Genomic DNA, 21,791 nt, shown 5'->3' with positions numbered 1-21,791 from the left:
GAAATGCATGGCCCTTAAACCCTTTCTTCTTGGTCGTTCTCTGAATCAAAAGATTCCGGTAGCATCATATTCCTTCCATTGTCAACCGTGAAAAGGTTCCTTGGTAAAGTCTCTTTTCAGCCATCTTTTGTCAAAAAACACAAATACACTAAACCATCATGACTTTGGATTATTATAATAATTCTTTAATGTGTGATCTCCATGAATCCCCAGGTTTTAACCACAACTCATCCCCCCTCCAACAAAATCAATTGCAAACTATACAATCATGATCAAGGTTTGCCATCTTAGTACCGGACCCTGTATCGGTGCCATCCTATTATAGTATCGGTACGAGATAGCAAGACATACCGAATGTCAGTACGATACAAGATTGTATACCAGTTTGGTACCGGTATGGTACGGTACGCCTGGTACAACGAACCTTGATCATGATAATTTCAAAGATATCAAGAAGCGGGTACGACAAACGACGCACACCACTTTCCATAGAAAATTGAGCATATCTATTCGGCACTATAACAATCAAGATATGCAAAACCATGGAAAGTATGCTAAATACTTAGAGCAAGGTCCACGGAAAGTATAACAATCAAGTTATGCAAAACCACGGAAAGTATGCTAAATACTTAGAGCAAGGTCCACTATCAGTTATCTGAGATAATTAACCAGGTACCCTCTTTTTGAAGATGGGAATTTCCCAAGTTCTTTTAGGAAAGTACGCCACGGAAGGATGGAAATTTCTATCTTGAACCAGCCAACCAGCCGAACATGAACATGTTTAGGTGTGAGTTTCTAATAAATGGTTCAGGCTTGAGCTTGCCATGACCAACAAAATAAACTGGTCAGCTCTAAGTTTATAAGGGGGATAGGAAGCAGATCCAGGTTCAAGATTCTAGGGAGTATCTGAAGGGGGTACGTTGCCCTAAGTAGAAGTTTGCTGCTACTAAGGGTTGGACAAGATCTTAAAACCCAGTCCTAGGTATAGAAATGAGCTAGTGATAGCACAATGGGCCATTGGCTATTCGAGTCTTGGCTCAGGTGATTGGCAAGGTCTGCAGTTAATGGTTAAAAGAAGGAACAAAAAATATTTCAAACAGAAGTGGAGCGGACAAGATTAATCACATTTTTCTCCATTTAATTATGTCTTCTCTCTCACACATACAACTCTTTCACTTTCTTTGGACATGGAATTCTATCCTGGACCATATTTCATCTTCATTTCTGAAAACTGATAAGTGAAGCTCTATATGGGTTCTCCTGTTGGGCAAAATTCAGATAAAAAAGGGGTCATGTATGGGTTTTATTCTTCCCAACTCTATTATAAATACATTGAACACGGGTTGAGAGATTTTTTTGTTCAACCTGAAGTTGATCCAACAAGAATCAGAAAATTTGCTGCCCCTGAGACCAAATGAAGCAGGGAGAATAACATTGTAGCTAAATAGTGGAAACAGTATATAACCACATTCAACTTAGAAAAGATGCCGCAAAGAAGGAGAAAACTCCTTCAAAACACTTGAAAGAAAACTCAAAAATTCAAAAATTTTAATCACATAAAGGGGTGATACCTGTCTCTCAAAGTTGTCTTGGGCAGTTCGCCAACGCATGTGTTCCCTATCAAGATCATCCTTCAAAGAGGATATCTGAAATTCCAACCCTTCTATTTGTGTCCTACAATAAGATAAGCGCAAACTAGTAAGAGTTAATGAAAGCTAGGAGAATAACATAGTTCAAGGAGTAACCAAAAGTACAGTAAATTACATCTTTTGAGCAATTTCGTCCCTTAAGCCTGAAGTCTCGGCCAAGACAAAAGAAAGTTCTCTTTCTTTAGATTCCACGGCCGAAGCCGCTTCTTCACACTTCAATACATAGTTTTTCTCCAGCTCAGACACCTTATTCCTCAGAGAAAGAACTTCATCTTCCAATGACTTTCTCAATTTCTCTGCCTGGATTAAACACATGATTCATAAGCATTTGCTAAATATACATGATTAGTAAGTAGATGAAAGCCACACTGTTATAAGCTCATGGAAAACCTTATAGAAATTGCATACCTCGGCCTTGTATTCCTCATGTGCAGATTCAATTTGCTTCAATGCAACTTCATTCGTGTATGCTATTTCTTTGTACTACAACAAAAGATCATAATAAGACCTTAGAGAATCAAAAGGAGGAAAATAAGAACAGGAGAAGGCATATAATCAAGTCACCTGTAGCATAAAATCCTTGTTGGCCTGTGCTTCCTCCTTCAGTTTTTCCATCTCCTCTTTCACTTTCCATGACTCTCCAGTCACCTAGTAGTATCATCTCGCACAGTGAAAAACAGATACAGGAACAAATTTACAAACTAACAAAAGCTACTAAGCAAGAAATTAGATTAGTAACATTTCATATGCATATATAAAATAAACAGCTTGTGATAGATGGCATCCAAAGGTAACGCTAACTGCAAAAGAATTCATAAAGTAGCCACCAATGACTACTATGTTGAAGTTCATATTTGGTTCATTAAAATTTCAAACCATAATATCCATGCATCTGCCAGTAGTATTCTATAAGTTAAATGCAAATGTTCTGTTGTAATTGCATAATTATAATATCATCCTTTCTATATCACTCTATATGATAGCTGAATGTTTACCAAAAAAAACAGAAATATGACACCATCAAATATAAAACCACGAGATAAGAGTAGTTACAGAACGAGGGGTTCCAGATATCATCATGGATATGTTTCGGCTCTTCTACTGACCCGTTCACTCTTAGTTCCCAAAAATAACTTAAGATCTTCTGCAGCAGTTGAAATTTACTTAACCAACAAAAATCCAACCAACAAGAAGGATAGAGATTTATTCGATGCTCAAATGCCCTAGCAGGCAGAGGGCATAAACTAGGAGGATCAGTCCAGTCAATAGATGGTCACACAGTATGAATCTTCTGAAAGCGAAGGGGGAGATTAAACAACAAGAAGATACATTAGGCAACGCCCCCCCCCCCCCCCCCCCCCCAAAAAAAAAAAAAAAAAAAAAAATAAATAAATAAATAAATAAAAATAAAAAAGAAGAAGAAGAAGAAAAAGAAGAATAAATGAACAGGAAAAGAAAGGAAAATAATAAATGAAATTAAAAAAACAAAAAAGAATAGAGACAAATGCCTTCAGCTGACACTAAAAGCAGCTAGTTCCCATGCAATGTGATGAAAGGCACCAAAACAAATATAATCATAGATACTTCAATGAGTGATAACCATGGCGAATCACACATTTCACCATACAGAACTGTATAAAGTACTAAATTTTCTTGCTTTACATAAATTCTTCAAATACCAGGTAAAATCTACTAAATAATCCCAATCAATTTTACTTATTGTCAATCAATATATAAAAGCTATTAAGTTGGCTTAATGATTCAACTTAACAAGATGGCATACAGTATCAGGAAGTCAGACAAGTGCTTAAGAAGAATCATGACACCAACAAATTAAATGAATGAAGATACATTGTTACAGCTCCCTAATGAATGAATGATTCAATAGCCTAATGAATGCTTTCCAGCTCAGATTAATGGATGAATTGTCCATAGAGATTCAAAAATTGGTCCTTTTGGGTATGTTGTATAGAAGCAACATAAAATCACTTGAAAAAATTAGGCCAGAAAAATAAATCAATTGGAATATATAAGCGTGTGAGAACTGAGAACAAAGGTTTGAAAATCAAAGGCTAGACCGCAAATTACATGGGACGCAATATTAGTGTTTTTGAAGTCAAAGGAGCTGCAGAAATTGACCAAATTGGTATCCAAAACATATTAACGTTGCCACCCTCATTCTATCATAAGAAAGGATGACATGAAAAAAATTTCAAGTCAAATCCGCTGGATGGGTATATAACAACCGTACTGGTATGTACAGGTCCTTATCAGCGCGTACCAGCAATATGGTATCGGCCGTACTAATGATATCAATGGTTTTCAATTTTCTGGAATCTATCAGTTTTGATAGATATGCCAGTACCAATACTATACCATTCCAGTGGAAAAACATTAGAAGTTCGGTACTGCCACTGGTATTTAAAACCTTGGTTTATATATTAATACTTTGAAGACCTAGTACGCCGCACAATTCTATAATTCTAATACTTGCCACCAGTTTGCAAGCCATTCGAATTACAATTATCCTTCAACACCCATCATTTTACTTTTGACAAGAAATTTTCAATCACCTTAAAAAAGTTTCTGCGTGACAAAATTTTTACTTCAATAATGATACACGGTCTTAAATGTAGCATGTCTCCTCCTTGTGGCTTCACCAGAGCTACAAAAACGACCTAGTCCCAGCATGCAGCACAAATTGACTACCAACGTTAAGTAGTTTCTTCATACTTTCTTTTGCTTTAATTCTCTTCCTCTGCTTTCTTTTTTCTCCATTTCTCTTAGTCATTTTGCCTCTTCAACATCTTCTTTTCAAAGACATCCAAGTCCCTACCCAATCCTCTTAAGAGCTTAACCGCAAGGCATGCAGGGGACTCAGTTTAAAGGCCATGAAGCCACCCTGATAATCATGAACAAGATGATAAACAATAGCAGACCAACTAAGAACTAGAATAATCAAAAATGGTAGTTATAGAACAAGAGTAAGGACGTTGAAAAAGCACAAGTAGGGTTGGAATCCATGCGATAATTTAGTAATGCCACGCACAGTAATTTAGTAATGCCTAACTTTCAGATGTAAACCATAAGCTATGAGCAATGACAACAATGATCAGTGATCATGCTATGGTCAACAATGCTGTCCTAGTTTCATACACAAGTAACTGAACCAGCACATGTCAATACAGGTCCATATGGGTGGACACTAAGCAGCACACCCTGCACCATGGACTGGGCTCACAAGGTATGCACAGGCCAATATCAAAGAAAATCAGGATTAAAGAAAAGGGCCACTTATAACTATAGTAAACTTAGTTTACCTCGATAAAGCAGAGACGATTTATAAAAATGTTCATTAGACCTTCACACATACATAAATGCAAACTTCCATGACATAAAATTGATCAATGCCAAATTCATACGAGATGCATAGTCCATGCATGATGTATTCTCAACCTACTAATATGTGAACTAGAAAACTGGATATCCAGACAAGGGAAACTAACTCAATAGAAGATATCCATACCTCATCTGTAGAAAATGCTGAAGGATCATTTCCACCGCTCTTCTTAATCACCTGCATGTGTAGCAAATAATAATAAAAATAACAATAACAATAATAAATTGATAAGCTCCAAAACCTCAAGATAAAGTTGGATACAAATGAAAATCTAGACCCTCAATTTTGGAGAATGATTTGTTGCCATCTATTAATTTCATGTCAAGCCTTTATAAGATTGTATCAAATTACTGCCACAGAAGAATAAGGCAACCGATCATAAGCCTTTATCTAGCATGGCCAAATGGAAATTACATGATCTCTTAGTTTAAGATTGTGTTGCCGATACACACTTTAAAAAGCACACAATCAAGGGAAAAAAAACAAGAATGAAGTTATCTCACATAAAGAAACATTATTTAAGTTTTTGGAATATGCATACAAGCAAAATTAATAATGGCCTCCTTAAGTTAAAACAAGCAGCAGCATTTACTCTCATGTAGTTGAACAATCAAAAGCTAGAAAACACTTCAAAGAAGCAAGTCTTCATATGACTGCAGATGGAATCCACTAGTTAGAGCAGCCCAATACACAAGGCTCCCGCCACCATAGGGACTCAAGAGGCACAAACATACCTTACCTCCGCATGAGTAGAGGTTGTTTCCATATTTTGAACCCAACGACAACTAGGTCGCAAAGGAGAAACCTTACTGTTGCCCTAGGGCTCACCCTCATGGAATCTGATGGTTACATCTGCCAAATATTTCATATTTTCATTAGGGGATATTAATTTTCAGCATAATTTTGCACATGATTTTTTTTTTCTTTTCTTACTTCATTGTGGAACATGTAAAGAAGCACTCACACCTAAGCAAGGTCAATTACAGGATCCATACTGGTTGCCCAGCAATACAATACGGTATGACATTGTGCTATACCGACTTGCCGTGTGCCGAGAAAGGGGAGCCAGAAAGAGGAGAGAAGGAAAGAGAGTAGAAAGAGAGAGAGGGAGGGGGAGAGAGAGAGATGCTAGGAGGGGGAAAGAGAAGGGGCTCGGAAACCCTCCTATCCTCCTCCGCTCATTCGCAGGCCCCAATGGGCGAAGCCCTTCTTTCGAACGAAACACGGGCTTGGCCCTAATTTTTTTTGCCCTTCTTTAAGTGAAGTCGGCAAACTGTGGCCTGCAAACAAGCGAAGGAGAGGAGGGCTTCTGAGCCCCCTATCTCTCTCTCCCTCTTCTTGCATCTCTCTCTCTCCCCCTCCCTCTCTCTCTTTGCCTCTCTTTCCTTCTCCCTCTCCCCTTCCCTCGCTAGTTTCTTGAACTAAGGGGTGGAATCGTGCCGATCCACCCCCAAAACAGCGAACCTTGCACCTAGGACTTGCACAACACAACAATGTAAGGGTCCGTAACTGCACATAGTTGCCATACATAAGAATTGATTCAAGGTTCGTCGTATCGATATCAGACCCCGCACCAGTGCCACACGAGCATTGTGTCGGTATGGTATGGTACAAAGTCTTTTCGGTATACCGAATGTCGGTACGCCACCTATATCGAGTACCGGTATGGTGCGTCCCGTACCACCTGGTTCGAGCCGGTATAGCGAAGCATAATTGATTATGTACGTATCATCAATCATTCTTTTACTGAACCTGTCTTTAGCACAGGCAAACTAAGAAGAGAATTAGGTGTAGAGAAGACAGTCCTTTCATCAAATCTAGAAAGTTCCTTCAATTACAAGCGAAGCATAAAAAGGTAAATAAAAATGCTGCATATATACAATAGTAGCAGTATATGGTCCCCTGCCACTTAAGTGGACCAAAAGTAAGCCAAAAAGAGTTCAGATATTTCCTTTCAAAATATTTGCTATAACATACTTCATGTAGCACTACTCAAAATGGGTCAGATAATCAGACAACAATTGTAGTTTTTAGCTGTTTTTGCTTTCTATTTTCTTGTTGCCCATGTCACTGTCAAAGAATTGTTACTAACAGCTTAAGATTTAAGTATTTCTATTTCATCGAATGTGTTTTCATTTGAACCGTCTAATCTAACCAATATGACCACTTGAAAGTCCAGCTGATGACATAAAAAGTTTGCACACATACACAATGGAGGGTATTGATGGCTTTTTGACCATTTTGACACCCTTTCAAGAAAAAAATAGAAATCAACTTGTCATGAGAAAGGTTCGAGACAGTATTCAATTTTCAAACACCAAAAATATACATTGAATCACCTTAAGTGGTTTTGCTAAAACAAGACACTCCAATAATGCGAACTATAAAAGAAATGGATATTTTGCTGCTCAATCAGTTCAGTTCACACAATCAAACAATTAATCAAATCAACGATGAAGCACATGTAGCACTCAATTAATCAAATAAATACACATCACAGTTGGACCATAGCCAATGAACAGCTAAAATGCCTTCCCAGTGAACAACCTTAACCATTGTTCAGTGTTTTAAATTGAAGGAAATACCTCCTATGGAGGCCATCTAAATTTCCAATACCATTCAGATGAACACTCACTAACAGTTTATATTTTGCACCCCCCCCCCCCCCCAACCAAAAGAAAAAAATTCATCCTCTGAATGTATTTGAACTCTCAGGGCATTAATAAACATGGATTCTTACTTCCTCTCATTCGAATGCTTATATAAATTCCGTGTAAAAATTGTAATATTATGCTCCTTTCATATGTCTTCACAACCACCATGCATTGTGCTCATTAATTTTTTTAAAAATTATTTCAAAAACACTTCTTTTTCTATGCAACTTTATTAATTAAGGAGTTGTTAGAATGCCATCAAAGACTCCTTAGCCTCAATCTTACCATATTATAAACTAAGGTTTTAAATATTGTGGGATAGGACCATCCCAATTTTCCCATGGATTGATACCCTACATCCCAGCACTCCAAAAGGTGGATGCCCCATCTTATCGCGGTCCATTTCATGGCTCGTCTCGTCCCAACACTTGGGACGGTGGGACACCCCACCTTCCTACCAATATTTAAAACCTTGCTATGAAATGGTCTTTTAAATGCAAAATAATGAACAAGATAACATAAAGACTTACTACAAGAATATTTTCTATGCCCTCTCATGCATTCATGCATCAGCCAAGCCACATAATAACGATAGTCAGTTGAATAATAAGATAAAATACATTGTAAAATAAAAATCGTATAGGAAATATCCTGAGAGGTTCAAGACAATAGCATAACATCAAGCTGCAACATAGTCGATAACATGTAAAGGCAAAAAAATTTATTAGGAAAACAAAATTAAAGTAATTAACGAAACAAATGACTAAACAGCCACCTTTTTCTCCGCACAGCCGAGTTTGGCTTCCAGATCAGAGCACCGAGCCTAAACACAAACATTAACCTCAGTTACAGCAAAGGCATAAGAATTTGTTATTTAAAGTGGTTTATCATTCCAGAATCATAAGAAAAACCTCTGCCACGGCAGCCCTTGATTCAGCCGAAGCAACAGCTCGCCAAGCATCAGCTAATTCTTTTCTCATTTCATCCACCTGTCTCATGGAATTATCCATTGCCTTTTCCCTATCAAGCATTAGGGCACGAACATGATCTCGCTCCTCCTGAAGTTCCTTCTTAGTTTCTGCCCAATCTCTCTGAACAGAAGAGATTTAAATAAAGCACTCATGTAAGGACAACATGACATGTAATATAATTTAAAAAAGAAAGATTTTTAAGCATACATGCAAGAAAGGCGTCAGGTGATCAAACCTCACAAAAGATCACGAGTAATGATGACGAAAAGTAGGAATGTAGTAATCATAATTTCAAGCCATATCATAGTGATTTCATAGTGAACCCAGTAAGGTACCAACATTGGTATGCCCCTCAATAGTCAATACTATACTGTACAGCCACATGGTATGACATTTCAATTCTGAAGGTGCCAGCACTAGCAGACATACCACGTCACCTTCCAGTATCGTACTGAACCAGTAAGGTAATGGCAGGGGTATGGACACCAGCACTCTGAACCTCTATTAGGACAAACAAAAAGGGGAGAGAACAGATGTGTAACAATGGTCAAGATTCAAGAAGGTATCATAATGTACCAGTAAGGTACTGATTAGCATTATGAACACCGAATACTTTAAACCTCAATTAGGACAAACACAAAGAGAGAGAGAGAGAGAAGAGATGTGTAACAATGGTCAAAAGAAAAGACCCTAAAGGTTGAAAAAGAAATACTTGTCCTCAAAATATACAAGACATGAAAGCTAGTTAGTTTTAAAATAATACCACAACAGATGTTCACGTCAGTGAATTAAATGTTCTGGAAAACGTGACTGCCAACAAGGGAAATGGATTCAGAAATGTATACATAAAACAAATGATGTTTAAAGTGGTCCTTAAAGTAGGAAATAAGAAACAGAACAAATTAAGAAGGATAAAACAGCAACATTTGAAAAGGTAACTGCCTGAGGTTATGTGATCCTCCAGCTGTCCTTCCTCAGACCTGACCACCTGGGCAAACCCAGTATGTGACCCTGCCACCTTGTGCAAGAAACCTGCCTCGCCCTACATAGCTTAGGAGAGACAGGTTTTGGCTATTCTTCAAAGATCAGGTATTACGTGAGGCTGGCCAGGATATAAAGCATATCACACATCAAATTATAAACACTATATTTCTCAGCAGTGCCAAGAAAGCATACTTGCAGCTTAGAAGCTTCATTAAGTTTATATTAACTGTCTACTCCCGATCTTTGCTTTAAAAAAGGATTGTTTTAGGTTTGTTGCTTCATGTCTCGAGGCAAGGCCTCCAAAAATTGCCTCAAATCCCATTGGTAAGGTTTCAGAATGCAAAGGGTATCACAATGGAAGGCCCATGTCAATTGCATGATTCCCACAGTAACCCCAAATGAAAAAGGTGCACATTTGAAGCACAGAATTCAAAATGGCATTCCATACCAAATTCTAAAACCAAGTCCAAACATTTACCTGGGGGCATTTGTAATCTTATGAATCAAATATTAACAATATTATACAGTTAAACAGGGATATTTTTAATCTTACAGATTAATGTCATATTCAATTATCTAGGTCTTAGAATAAATAAGAAGGTGCCTTCGTAATTTCCCTATTTTACAGTTTAATATTTTTTGATACAATTTCTAACTTTCTTGTTATTATAATATATTATTTGAGTGTAACTTTTATTGAAAATATTTTAACACAATCTACCCAAGCACCTGCACAAGTCCCACCTTCTGACTAGGTGCCACATTTTCCCTTGTATGCCCAGGCAGAGGGGGGAAAAAGGAGAAACACATGGAAAGTTACAGAGCAACACCACTAATAAAAATAATCTCAATGGTTTCCTTAAAGTTAATATGGGCAGTAACTGTCCATTTAATGAAAGGAATGGTCCGGTTAATGATTCATTTTGTGGAGATCAGAGAAAGTACAGTCTCTTTTGTAAAAAAAACATTCCAATATTTCTTTCATGAAACCAAGATGATTGCTAGTAATATAATAGTGGAATATTTCAAAATCCCTATTGAGTGATGTTCTTAGAACCTTCATATGCTTTTAGTACCTACACCACACATAAGGAAGAAGAAGTATACTGACAAGGGAAATTGAGGTCTGCACAGCCCCAAATTATAGAACAAGACCAAACTGCATTGGGGAAGCATGTCCATTTGTTTGGTGAGATTGGGGTCCATGTATAGACAAGAAAGTAAGTAATTGACTTTATAAAGAATGATTCCGATACAACAGTATGGACACAAAATGGTAGCCTTACTTCAACTTGTTTTAGATACTTGTCATGTTTTCTTCTCTCTGCAGCTCTTGCAGTCTGCATTATCCATGCACAGATGTTGTAAATATATGACTAGAGACATGAAGTCAAAGAAAAGATTATAAAAGAAAATGAATTATGAAAAATATACCTCTCGAACCTCCTCAGTGTTTTGAATGGTGTCCAGGCTTGACTGCAACAATATCAACAAATCAAAAAGGAGCAAAACACCATCTCAATATTGTATAAAGTCAACTGCACTGAAAGCAGACATGACAACCAAGTAGGGAAACATATGTGCAAGCCACAAACTCACGTGAGTATATAGAGACACAAGCAATAACACATTAAAAATGCACCCTAGAAATACACACCTAGAAATGCACAACAAATAATCATACACACTACCAGAATCACAAGAACATATGCAATAGAAATAAAAATAGCAAGAATGGTCATGAAACCAAGCCAAAACATAGCTAGGTGATGACAATCAAAATAAGTTGCTAAAACCTGCAGACGGTGCACTCTCTCAGACAGACTGCGAACTTCATCAGAAGCTCTTTTCTCCGAGTTTATAAGGATTTCCTTTTCGTGCTTCAAAATAGACACCTGTTGACATAGATATATATGGTATGATGACCCTCATCACCGCATATGCCTTTTGACATACAAAAATGGAAACAAGGTCCGCCGTACCGGTACCGGTCGGCGTACCGGTGGCGGCCCGGACCGGTACGAAACCGGTTCCGTACCGGTTCTTCAATAATAAACTACCGGTACCGGATTCCACGTTGATCCGGTACCGGTCCCGCCAGTACGGACCGGTACGGACGGTCCGGCCTGGGATCGGTACCGGATCAACGTGGAATCCGGTACCGGATCAACGTGGAATCCGGTACCGGATCAACGTGGAATCCGATACCGGTAGTTTATTGTTGAAGAACCGGTACGAAACCGATTCAGTCCCAGGCCGGACCGGTACGGAACCGGTTCAGTCCCAGGCCGGACCGGTACGTACCGGCCGGTACGGACCGGTACGGCAGACCATGAATGGAAATTTTCCTACCTCCATAGAAAGCTTTCGTAAATTCTCCTCGGAGGCTTGTAAAGAATCAGAACTTTCTCGGAGACGTTTTTGATAATCAACCAGCAAGTGTGTCAACTCCACATTTCTAGCTGAAACTGCATTTGCCTCCTTTCTCTGCAGTAAATTAAAAAGACAATGCATTAACCAGACATAACGATAAAATAATCTTTAAATGAACAGAACACATTTTTCAAAATGGATTCCTCTTGGTTAATAGTGAATATTCAATACCTGCCTTGCATATAAACGAAAAGCATCCAATTAAGTACAGTGTAAACATAAAATCCAATGAAATGAAAATGAGAAATGATGATAAAAGATGCCATAGGACAACCAACAAAGTGCGCAACGTAAAAAGGGGAAAGGATATGTTTAAAAGCTACCTGGTGTTCAAATTCTTTCTTGAAACTATCAAGTCTTTCCCTAGCAAAACTGGCTTCGAGGATCATCTTATCACGCTCTAAACGTATCGATGTAAGCTCGCCCCTAATTGAAACATAAGAATATACCCAATACAATTTTTAAAACTAGGCATGAAAAGAGGGCAAATATAAACATTAATATTGGAGAACTAGAAGTACAGGAGACTGATTCGCAGCACAGAAAGATGAGGAAAAGAAAGAATAAACATGTTCTTCCACATGCAGATGACTGCTCGGTTAATCTATGCACTGATAAGCACCTCTGAAAAAATATCAAAATAACATAGCAAAAAGATTTCAAGTGCAGGCATGTATCACACTAGGCTGGTACCAGGACCAGCATTGGGTCCACAAGGCACTAATTAAATCCATTTTTAATATTTTCGTAAAAAGATATTTTTAATTTTTCCGGTCATTCTCTAAATTTTTTTTGACTGTATACTTGCATCATACAGTCAATGATCACCTATCATCCTAGAATGACAAATAACCATAGAGAAACAGTAAACAAACCAAAATATAGAAGAGAGTTACATAGCTCCGACTTGTCCTAAAAACACAAAAGAAATATTATGAAAACAATATACATTTTCATAATAATTAAGACTCCCAATAAAACAAGCAAATAAAATAGTCTAGAACTAGATAATGATTCCAATCTACAAGGTATTAAAAGAAATAATAATAGTCAAAATACCAAAGTAATGTGCTCTTTGATTTGTTAGCATTTAAACAAATATGTCTAACAGATGAGAAAACTGCGAGCAGTCATAAAGAAAAGGTTATATCTACCTTAAATTTGTGATTGGAAAATAATAAACAGTTAATCATAAATTCTTTGACTATTGACATAAGTGTCTCGAGTCAATATGTAGTTTTAAGTCTGGGCCGACTTGTGTAAGAGTTTCCTTGATAGATGAAATTACTATGGCTCATAAATAATAAATTCTTACAACTAAGTCACCAATTAAAAAAGAGGCACTATCTCAAATGTTTGTTATAGCCATTGCAGCTGCTGAGCACCTAGTGAGCTAGCTAAAGTTTCATCAATCCATCTCAAATGTTAGAACTTAAATATGTTATTATATTTTATAATTATAAAATATACTTACTTATTATATTTTATAATTGTAAGACAAAATAAAAATAATAAAAAATAAAATAATAGTCAATAAAACATAATATACCATATAGACTTCAATATTTATAATCATATTCATACTGAAATATTGACCAATTTATGGGCCAATATGAATTCACGTGGACTACTGATTTGAACAAGCTTGCGAAACAGAACTGCACTGCCACATCTGGTGTCTACAATATAAATATAAAAATCATTTACTACTAGCCTTACGCCAGGATAGCCAGTTCTTTTTTTAAAATTATTTTTTAAAATTTCTTTGAAACACAATACCACAAATTCATAATGCCTCCAGAAATTCAGGAAACTGGTAAATTTCAATTTTACTCTCTGGGAAATGCTTCTAGGAGTTTGAAGAAATGAAGAACTGACCATAAATACAATAAATATGGCCAATAAACAAGTTTCAGAAGAAAACTCCAAAACTACCCAGGCTGTCGATCTGTTTCAGCCAATACAAACTGGCAAGATTCAGTTTCAGTTTCATGCTTTCAGTCAAAAATTTACAAGGAATGGGAGTGTGGAAAAACATTACACATTTTCTGCCTGACAAATTTGTAGACTTAACTAAGCAAATATAGACAAAAGCCATCCAATAATAAACAGCTACCTCAATTTAGCCAAATCCTCTTCAAGATTTCTAGCGCGTTCAGTTAGTTGCTCATATGCTTTCTTTGAAACTTCCTGTTGTTTAAACAAACGGTGATAATAATAACATTGGAAGAATATGGTAGAAATTTAATGTTGATAAGCAAGACCATGATCAACAAATATCTTTCAGAAAATTACCTGAGAACCTTCAAAGAGAAGCATAAGCTCCTTCTTTCCATCTCCTGCAAAAATTCATTTTTAAGAATTAGCACTAAATGAAAAAAGTCATCTTACATTATCATATTAGTCTCAAAATGAGAACTACAGAGGGTTATATTTCACAGTAGCCACCAACACCTGCAACTTAATTCTATGCAATAATGTTGATAAAATGTATGAATACCGACATTCGTTAAAGATTAAGGAGATAGTCATAACACATAAGTAATGCAATTTAGTAGAGGATAAATGAGAGAAAGGCCCACATGATATATTTACCAGGAACAGATTCAGTGTAAACATGGCTAGAAGCACGAAGCCTACGTTCTTCTTCATATAACCTCTTATACATTGCAACCTGATCAAAGATACAGGCAGGATATTCTGAGAATGTATAACATGTCTGACCAACAGGAAAAATAAATTTTTTGAGAAATGCTAGACCTACACCAAAATGTAGGTCAATTCCATCTACACGGCATATAGGTCCAAGTGTCCAACACTTGGCCAGTCAATAAATTAACTAAATTAACGGCCAGTCAATAAATTAACTAAATTAACAGCCAGTGGAATGTGCTCCAGTAAGTTAAACTATTCTGTTCTTTCCAATGTCTAAACTCCTCACTCTCACCATCTCTCCATTCTCCTTTCCTCCTATGGCTACCGACTCCGCAAAGCCAGAGTCTGCCTTAATCTCCCATCATAGCCATGGATATGGTGAAGGGCACAGATCTGGTCAGACAGGTGCTCTAACCCATTATACCATTTCATATATTTAGTGAAGACCATGTAGATTGTCAAACCAAGATTAGGCATATGCCCCGCATGAGCTTAATGCCTCACTGATGGACATCGTCCTTGACCATGCTGGCTAGTGATTGCCGAACCGAGCGGTTCGCCTGTACCAAACCATGCTGACGCCAACCCAGGACGATTTAGCCACTCAAGTCAGTTCAGCCCCCCACTTATAAAACCCCTCCCCCTAACCCCCTCTGTTGAGCTTCAAAGATTCCATTTCTTCGCCTCTCTTGTTTGCTCATGCTCGTCTTGCCCTCACCCACAAACGTTGTCACTCCTAGGTAAGTGCCCCCCACCAAGTCTATCTCCCTCCCTCCCTCTTCCCCGCATCCTTTCCTCTCTCTCCCCCCTCCCCCTCCCTCCCTCACTCTCTCTTCCTCCTCATTCTCCCTCTTCCCTCTCTCCATGAGTCTTCTTGTCATACACCTCTTTGTCGCTCCCAGGTAAGCCCTCCTCTCGGTCTCTCCCCCTCCCTCCCTCTTCCCACTACGAGCTCCGATACCGGTCCAGCAAACCTTAATGCTGGCTCTATGAACCTCCGAAGCATCACCAACAACCATAGGGCTTGACATGTTCTTAGCACACCTCAACAATCATGGTTCTCATATGTAGTTATAACTGGAAATCGAGGTCAAAGAAGATGTGACGATGAAGACAAAAGGAGGAAGGTGGAAGCAGAGTTGACGGTGGAAATGGATGGAGAAAGAAGAAGGTGAGAAGGATGAGAGAACAAGTTTTAGGTTTGTAATAACATAAGAAGAAGAATTTCATCAATCAAGAAGCCCATTCCATCCTGTTATCCTTTCCCATTTAAATAATAAAATAACAAATGTGACAGATTTGCACCTACATGACAATGTAGGGGGAAGAGACCTACATGAGCATGTAGGTCTTCAGTCAAATTTTATCCAGACACCAAAGTGAACAATGTACTATGGTAAAACTTACAGAGCTGTGAAGAGATTCAATCATGTGCCCTTGTTCCTCGGATCTTTTCAGCACTGCTTCAACCTTAGCAGTTGCCTCATCAGTGACCTTCTGAAGCTCAATCTGGAAACTCTCCTGAAAAGCTCAGAGGAAAAAATTAGTTTTATAATAGGAACAATGCTCTATCTAAGTTGCAGAGTAAATTAAAATGAAATAACACGGCTTAAATTAACAAACCAAATTCCATGTTAAGCTGGTTCATGAAAGGAAAATGGACTGGAAGTTATCTAAGAACTTATAGTGGAACTAGAAATAAGTTGCCGACTATCATGCGATAGTTTTGATATTCACCCTTAGTTCAAAGTCTCTTTTTTCATCTTCACTTGTAAGACTATGCACAAGGCCTCGGAGCTGGACATTCTGCTCCACTAATCCATGTATGTCCTTAAACATCATCTGGTTCAGTTAATTGATACATTGCATCAGAACACATGGCTATATTGTTAAGAGATGAGATAAGAAAGACGGATGTTTGAAAGCTAAAGTTGCTCACATGGGGCTCAGAGATCTTGTTCCTAGCATCAGTGCCATCATCAATATCAACTGAAATCATAGTCACAGATTTTTCACCAGGAAACTGAGGGGTAGCACCACAGCGAAGTTGAATATCTTGGCATTCCTTCAAAAGAACTGTTACCTGTAACAGATAGACACGGACCAAAAAAAGGACTTAATAACATGATTTGTTAACGAAAAGAGAAAACTCCAATACATAAACTCAAAGTAACCATAGAAAAGGAATTTAAACAAACAGAATTATACCAAAGTCGAATTTTAACCTATCAGTTTTTCACAAATGGTTACTTTCACATACTAAAGCTTGCAAAAGCTATCCTACTAAACAATTAAATTAAGAATAATCAAGCAACCCTACATCTCTGTTCATATGCCACAACTAGAGATGTATTTAACAAACGCTTACCTGCTTCTCAAGATCACTTATCTCCTTTTGTGCAATAGTTTGATCACGTTCACGCTTCTTCAACTCAGACTGAAAAATGACTTTCAGCGTAAGTCAATACACTAAAATTATAATAGAATAATGTAAAGACCATATACCTTTAAGTTCCGAATAGTATTCTCAAAATTATCATGCTCTAATAGTGCCTGCTGCAATTTTTGATTCATCAAAGAGTATGCTTCCACCATTCTCTCATGTTCAGCTGAAACAATAAACATAAAGTTTTTCAGTAGACAAGGAAAAGGCTCGTGCACTCGTTATACATTATATAATAACAAAGAAAAATAATATTTTAAAAATCAAGTCAAAATATAAATAAACATTAAGAACCTTTAAATATAGTTTAAAATAAATTCATTGAAAGCCTTACAATTTAGGAATAGCAAATGGTGAGCAATACTGTTGTGTAAAAATAAGGTTGTGAATTAACTAATTTTTAATTTTAATTCGTTAGGCCTACAAATTTGTTAAGATAGCGTTATAGTGGCTTCAGAATGCCAATAGGACAATCCTCTGCAAAAGTTAATATTCAGAAAACCACCTTTTGGAATTTAATCACACGAATAATGCAAAAACAGCAATAACCTGAATATTTAATAATAGTGATTATCTAGTATTCTAGACCCCCCATAACATATTTCATCTAGAAAAACAAAGTGGTTGAGCAAGTAGGTATCGTATAAGAGAAAGTCACCTCGTTCATCCAAAATGATCCCAGCCTTCTCTTCTATTTCATGTAGTACCTGCAGGATCAAAGTAGAAAAACTTTAGCATCACAGGTGAACAAAGAAAAAAACCTAGCATCATCTTTCTTAAAAATCATGTGAAATTTATCATTTAAAGAAATTAGTGGTACAAACAGTCTCTAAGCATGTATCTTTAAGTCAAAAGAGTGCCACATTAAGTACAACATCTGTTAGGCAAAATTCTTATGGAACAGAGTCATTAGAAGATGCAGAAATAGAGGTCAACTCAACTACCTATTTCACCTTTGTATTTATCTACCTGTATTCCATCAAGGCACCATAGCAAATTAGTAGCATCTATAATTGTGACAATTATTGGGTGCTTATATCTAGCACATCAAAATAGTAGCCACCAATAAGTTAAAAATATAAGGGGTTACTTTATTATGACCAACATCATTTGACAAAAATACTCGAAAACACTAAACTTTAATTGTCGGATTACCTCCTAACACAAGTTTCAAAATTACTATACATTTATGCACGGCAGCAACCAAACCGTTAGATGCCTATGATGCCAACTCTTCTATTTCCAAATGTAACATGAGAGTAATCCATAAAAATGAGCAAACGGATCCTGAAGAAACGGGATTGGTACACACAAAACGGAACCATAATGTCGTTATTGGAATCCTCAAAAACTTGCAGCAGGTAAAAAACTAACTTGCAGCTAACAAATTAATAAGTACGATTTCAGCTAAAACAATTGTTAAAGGAATTTGTATCAGTTTTAAAGATGTCTAACTTTTTAATGCAACTGCAAAGATTGCTTGAACAACCGTTTAAGTTCATCCTAGGCCTTTGCGCCAGATGAACAGGATGAACTCAGAACTAGAGAGAGAAGAATCTGCACAAACATTAATGCATGGTATGCTGAACCAGCCGATTCAGCCCGTACCAGCCGGTTCAGCCCGTATCAGACCAGTCCGGTCCCTGACCAGTCCGGTTCAAGCGTGGAAAACGGTTCCGACCCGTTTGAGACCGGAACCGAGCGGTACAAAGCCTGGTACCGGTGCGGACCAGACGCGCACCCTGGGCAGCACGCCCACGCGCTGGGAACTATGCCCACATGTGGTTCCCCGCGCTGGGTAGCGCTCCCACGTGGGCACAAGCTAGAAATCGCAACGCGCGGGCACGAGCTAGGAACTGAACCGGAACCATATTGGGTCGCCTAAGGAACCGAACCGGAACCATATTGGTCCGATAGGCGACCGATATGCCTACCGGTACCAATACGGCATACCTTGCATTAATGACTCAAAAAAAATAGGACTTTTAAAATATAGGACCCATCATGCCAACCAGCCCAATTGAATGCGCACACTAAGAATCTCAATCACTTATCTCCTCTGCACCAACTTCACATCTTCGAATGCAAAATCTATTAAACTCTCACAACCTTACAGAAGGTTAAGCACCAGACACCTTTCTGTGAAGACAAAGTCACTGGCCTTAGGCCCAACTTCTACACTGTCATCACAAAACAAATCATATCAAACTTGGGAGGTAAGATATTACAAACAGATGACTGGTGCAAATATAACATTGAGAACTTTATATGCAACAGTCCCATTGTAGACTTTGAAGTTAGAAGCAGTACTCGCCATTTTGAACATCAAGATAGCTGCAACCAATAGGAGCACACCGTCAAACTATATAAAATCCTGCATAATTCCCAACATTATACCTCTAATACAGGAGTTTTCCATGTTCCTAAAATAACCATATCCTTAACATTTCTCACTTTCACATAGCTTGCCTCACGAGGCAGTTCTTCATCATATTCCCGCTAGGGGTAACGAAGCATGAAGGCAGCAACAGAGGATGCAGTGAGAGGAGCCTGGAAGCAGGGAAGAAGGAAAAGGCAAGGAGATCAAAAAGGCTGGTATAGCAGTGTCCACCCTCTGGTGATGGAAACTTGAAGTCTCCATTAAGGTCCGCCGTACCGGTACCGGTCGGCGTATCGGTGGCAGCCCGGACCGATACGAACCAGTCCTGTACCGATCCCGTACCGGTCTGTACTGGTTCGTACCGGTTCTCCAACAATAAACTATCGATACCGGATTCCATGCTGATCCGCGGTACCGGTCCCAGGCCGGACCAGTACGTACCGGCCGGTACGGACCGGTACGGCAGGCCATGGTCTCCACCAATGTCAGAAGCCAAGTGGAGGTCGAGCGCCTTTCAAGTCACGATTGCACTTGGTTAGAGGGATGCTTGGCAACCACATATTGATGATGGAGCTTCTAATTACCATTTCGACGGTGAGAGCATCAGTTTATGATAGCAGAGAGCAAAAGAAAGAAAGAGACATGGTGAAGATGGCAACAAGTTCACCTCTAAGTAGGTGAATAAGAAGGTTTGGAACAAGACATGGGCTGGACGAAGGCCCATCAAGTCGAGCCGGCTCTACGACGAGCTTTGGTTCTAGCTCTAAAGCATTTGGGTTTAGATTATAAGCTCAAACAAAACAAGGCCTTGCCCAAGCCAACTCAGCCCCAATCCAGCACACCAACTGACCCTAACCCCCCGAACCCCCCCCCCCCATGCCCTACCACCACTCCCACATTGCCTCCCGATGTCTCTCTCTCGAGCTCTCCTCATTCCATCGCCCCTATTGCCCAAAATCGATCATGCCTCGCACTATCACCCATCATCCACACCCTTGTCACCATCGAGGAACCCAAAGAAGCAAAAGATGGAGGAGAAGATTGGGCTCGAATTGGGCTTGGACCTGGGGCTTAATTTCGAGTAGCAAGCCCGTTTTGGGCTTTGGTCGGACTTGGTTACTGGCTCAAGCCTAAACTTTCAAAAAATTTCCATGGATGGGCTCAAGCTGAAGCCTGAAAAATTCTGTTCCAGGCCTGGGCTATATGAAAACCTGACAGCCCAGTTCCAACCATAATCACTATGGTGTAACAGTTAAGCTTTGGATTAAGGCAGAAGTTCAAAGGATTTGGGACTAGAAGGGAACTAGAATATTGGAATGTTGGATAGGAAGAGGCGGACGTGCAATTGCAATGATAACAGCAAGAAGCGAGATGCAAGGCAACAGGTCAAAGACTGGGGGAGCAGCACATGTCCACCCAAGATTTTTCATGCTTTCACCTTTTTCTTACATAACAAATTTAAGAAGGGAAAACAAGAATGATAGTAACCAAACAAAACTTTTGCCTCGATATTCTGCTTTTGCTTTTGAAAACATAAATCTAGGAAACAAAAATGATACCAAGCATGCCCTAAATATATTTAAAATTATAAAAATTAAAACTATATGCAACTTCAAAGTTTTGCAACAAAACCGACATTAGTTATTACAAGGAAATGTCCAACAAAATTCTTTTAAAATGTCTCCAATTGATTAATCACACATAAATCCAAAAGGATGTTCTAACAATTAACATGTTCGAGATTTCATGCATCAGTTTTGACATTTCAAAAATAAGTTTCTATTTGATAAATTAGTCATGTAAATTTGGACAGAAAGTCAGAAACTAAGTTTAATTTCAAGAAAAAGTAACTATTAAAGTCAAAGGAGGCAAAAAAGATACCAACAAATATTGGTTATATAGGTTTAAACAAAACAGCTTATTTATTGTACTAAATGAATCCAATTTCTGTTTCAAGTACAACAAACATGTCCGTATACCTTATAGAATGCTTGCAAATTATATACTCATCACAAATTCATAAATATCCAACACATAAAAATTTAAATTATAGAGAAGCATGCTCTTAAACAATATGATATATCCATGGGCCATAGCAAAAAATGTCATAGTTAGCATAGGAGTTTACAGACTACAATTGTTTAAATAAATTGTAACATGCATACAAGAATCAAATATTATGAAAAGTGACATTTTTAACCTTAACCGATAAAGTAGGTTCA

At 38.1% G+C, this 21,791-nt stretch overlaps 1 protein-coding gene across 1 annotated transcript in view; it reads right to left on the bottom strand.

The window, feature by feature from the left end:
- LOC120103665 (nuclear-pore anchor-like) overlaps positions 1-21,791 on the bottom strand; it is a 54,882-nt gene that overhangs the window by 21,059 nt on the left and 12,032 nt on the right. The window contains 21 exon segments of the mRNA XM_039119405.1: positions 1,572-1,674; positions 1,765-1,949; positions 2,058-2,132; positions 2,214-2,297; positions 5,176-5,226; positions 8,479-8,526; positions 8,615-8,794; positions 10,945-10,998; positions 11,093-11,134; positions 11,455-11,553; positions 12,011-12,145; positions 12,415-12,517; positions 14,208-14,281; positions 14,387-14,430; positions 14,687-14,765; positions 16,154-16,267; positions 16,484-16,588; positions 16,686-16,829; positions 17,115-17,183; positions 17,252-17,355; positions 17,848-17,896. Of these exon segments, the coding sequence (XP_038975333.1) occupies positions 1,572-1,674; positions 1,765-1,949; positions 2,058-2,132; positions 2,214-2,297; positions 5,176-5,226; positions 8,479-8,526; positions 8,615-8,794; positions 10,945-10,998; positions 11,093-11,134; positions 11,455-11,553; positions 12,011-12,145; positions 12,415-12,517; positions 14,208-14,281; positions 14,387-14,430; positions 14,687-14,765; positions 16,154-16,267; positions 16,484-16,588; positions 16,686-16,829; positions 17,115-17,183; positions 17,252-17,355; positions 17,848-17,896 (1,941 nt within the window).

This window comes from Phoenix dactylifera, unplaced genomic scaffold, assembly GCF_009389715.1.
Source record: "Phoenix dactylifera cultivar Barhee BC4 unplaced genomic scaffold, palm_55x_up_171113_PBpolish2nd_filt_p 000544F, whole genome shotgun sequence".
Classification (NCBI taxonomy): domain Eukaryota; kingdom Viridiplantae; phylum Streptophyta; class Magnoliopsida; order Arecales; family Arecaceae; genus Phoenix; species Phoenix dactylifera.
This window is presented reverse-complemented; position numbering and strand designations above follow the sequence as displayed.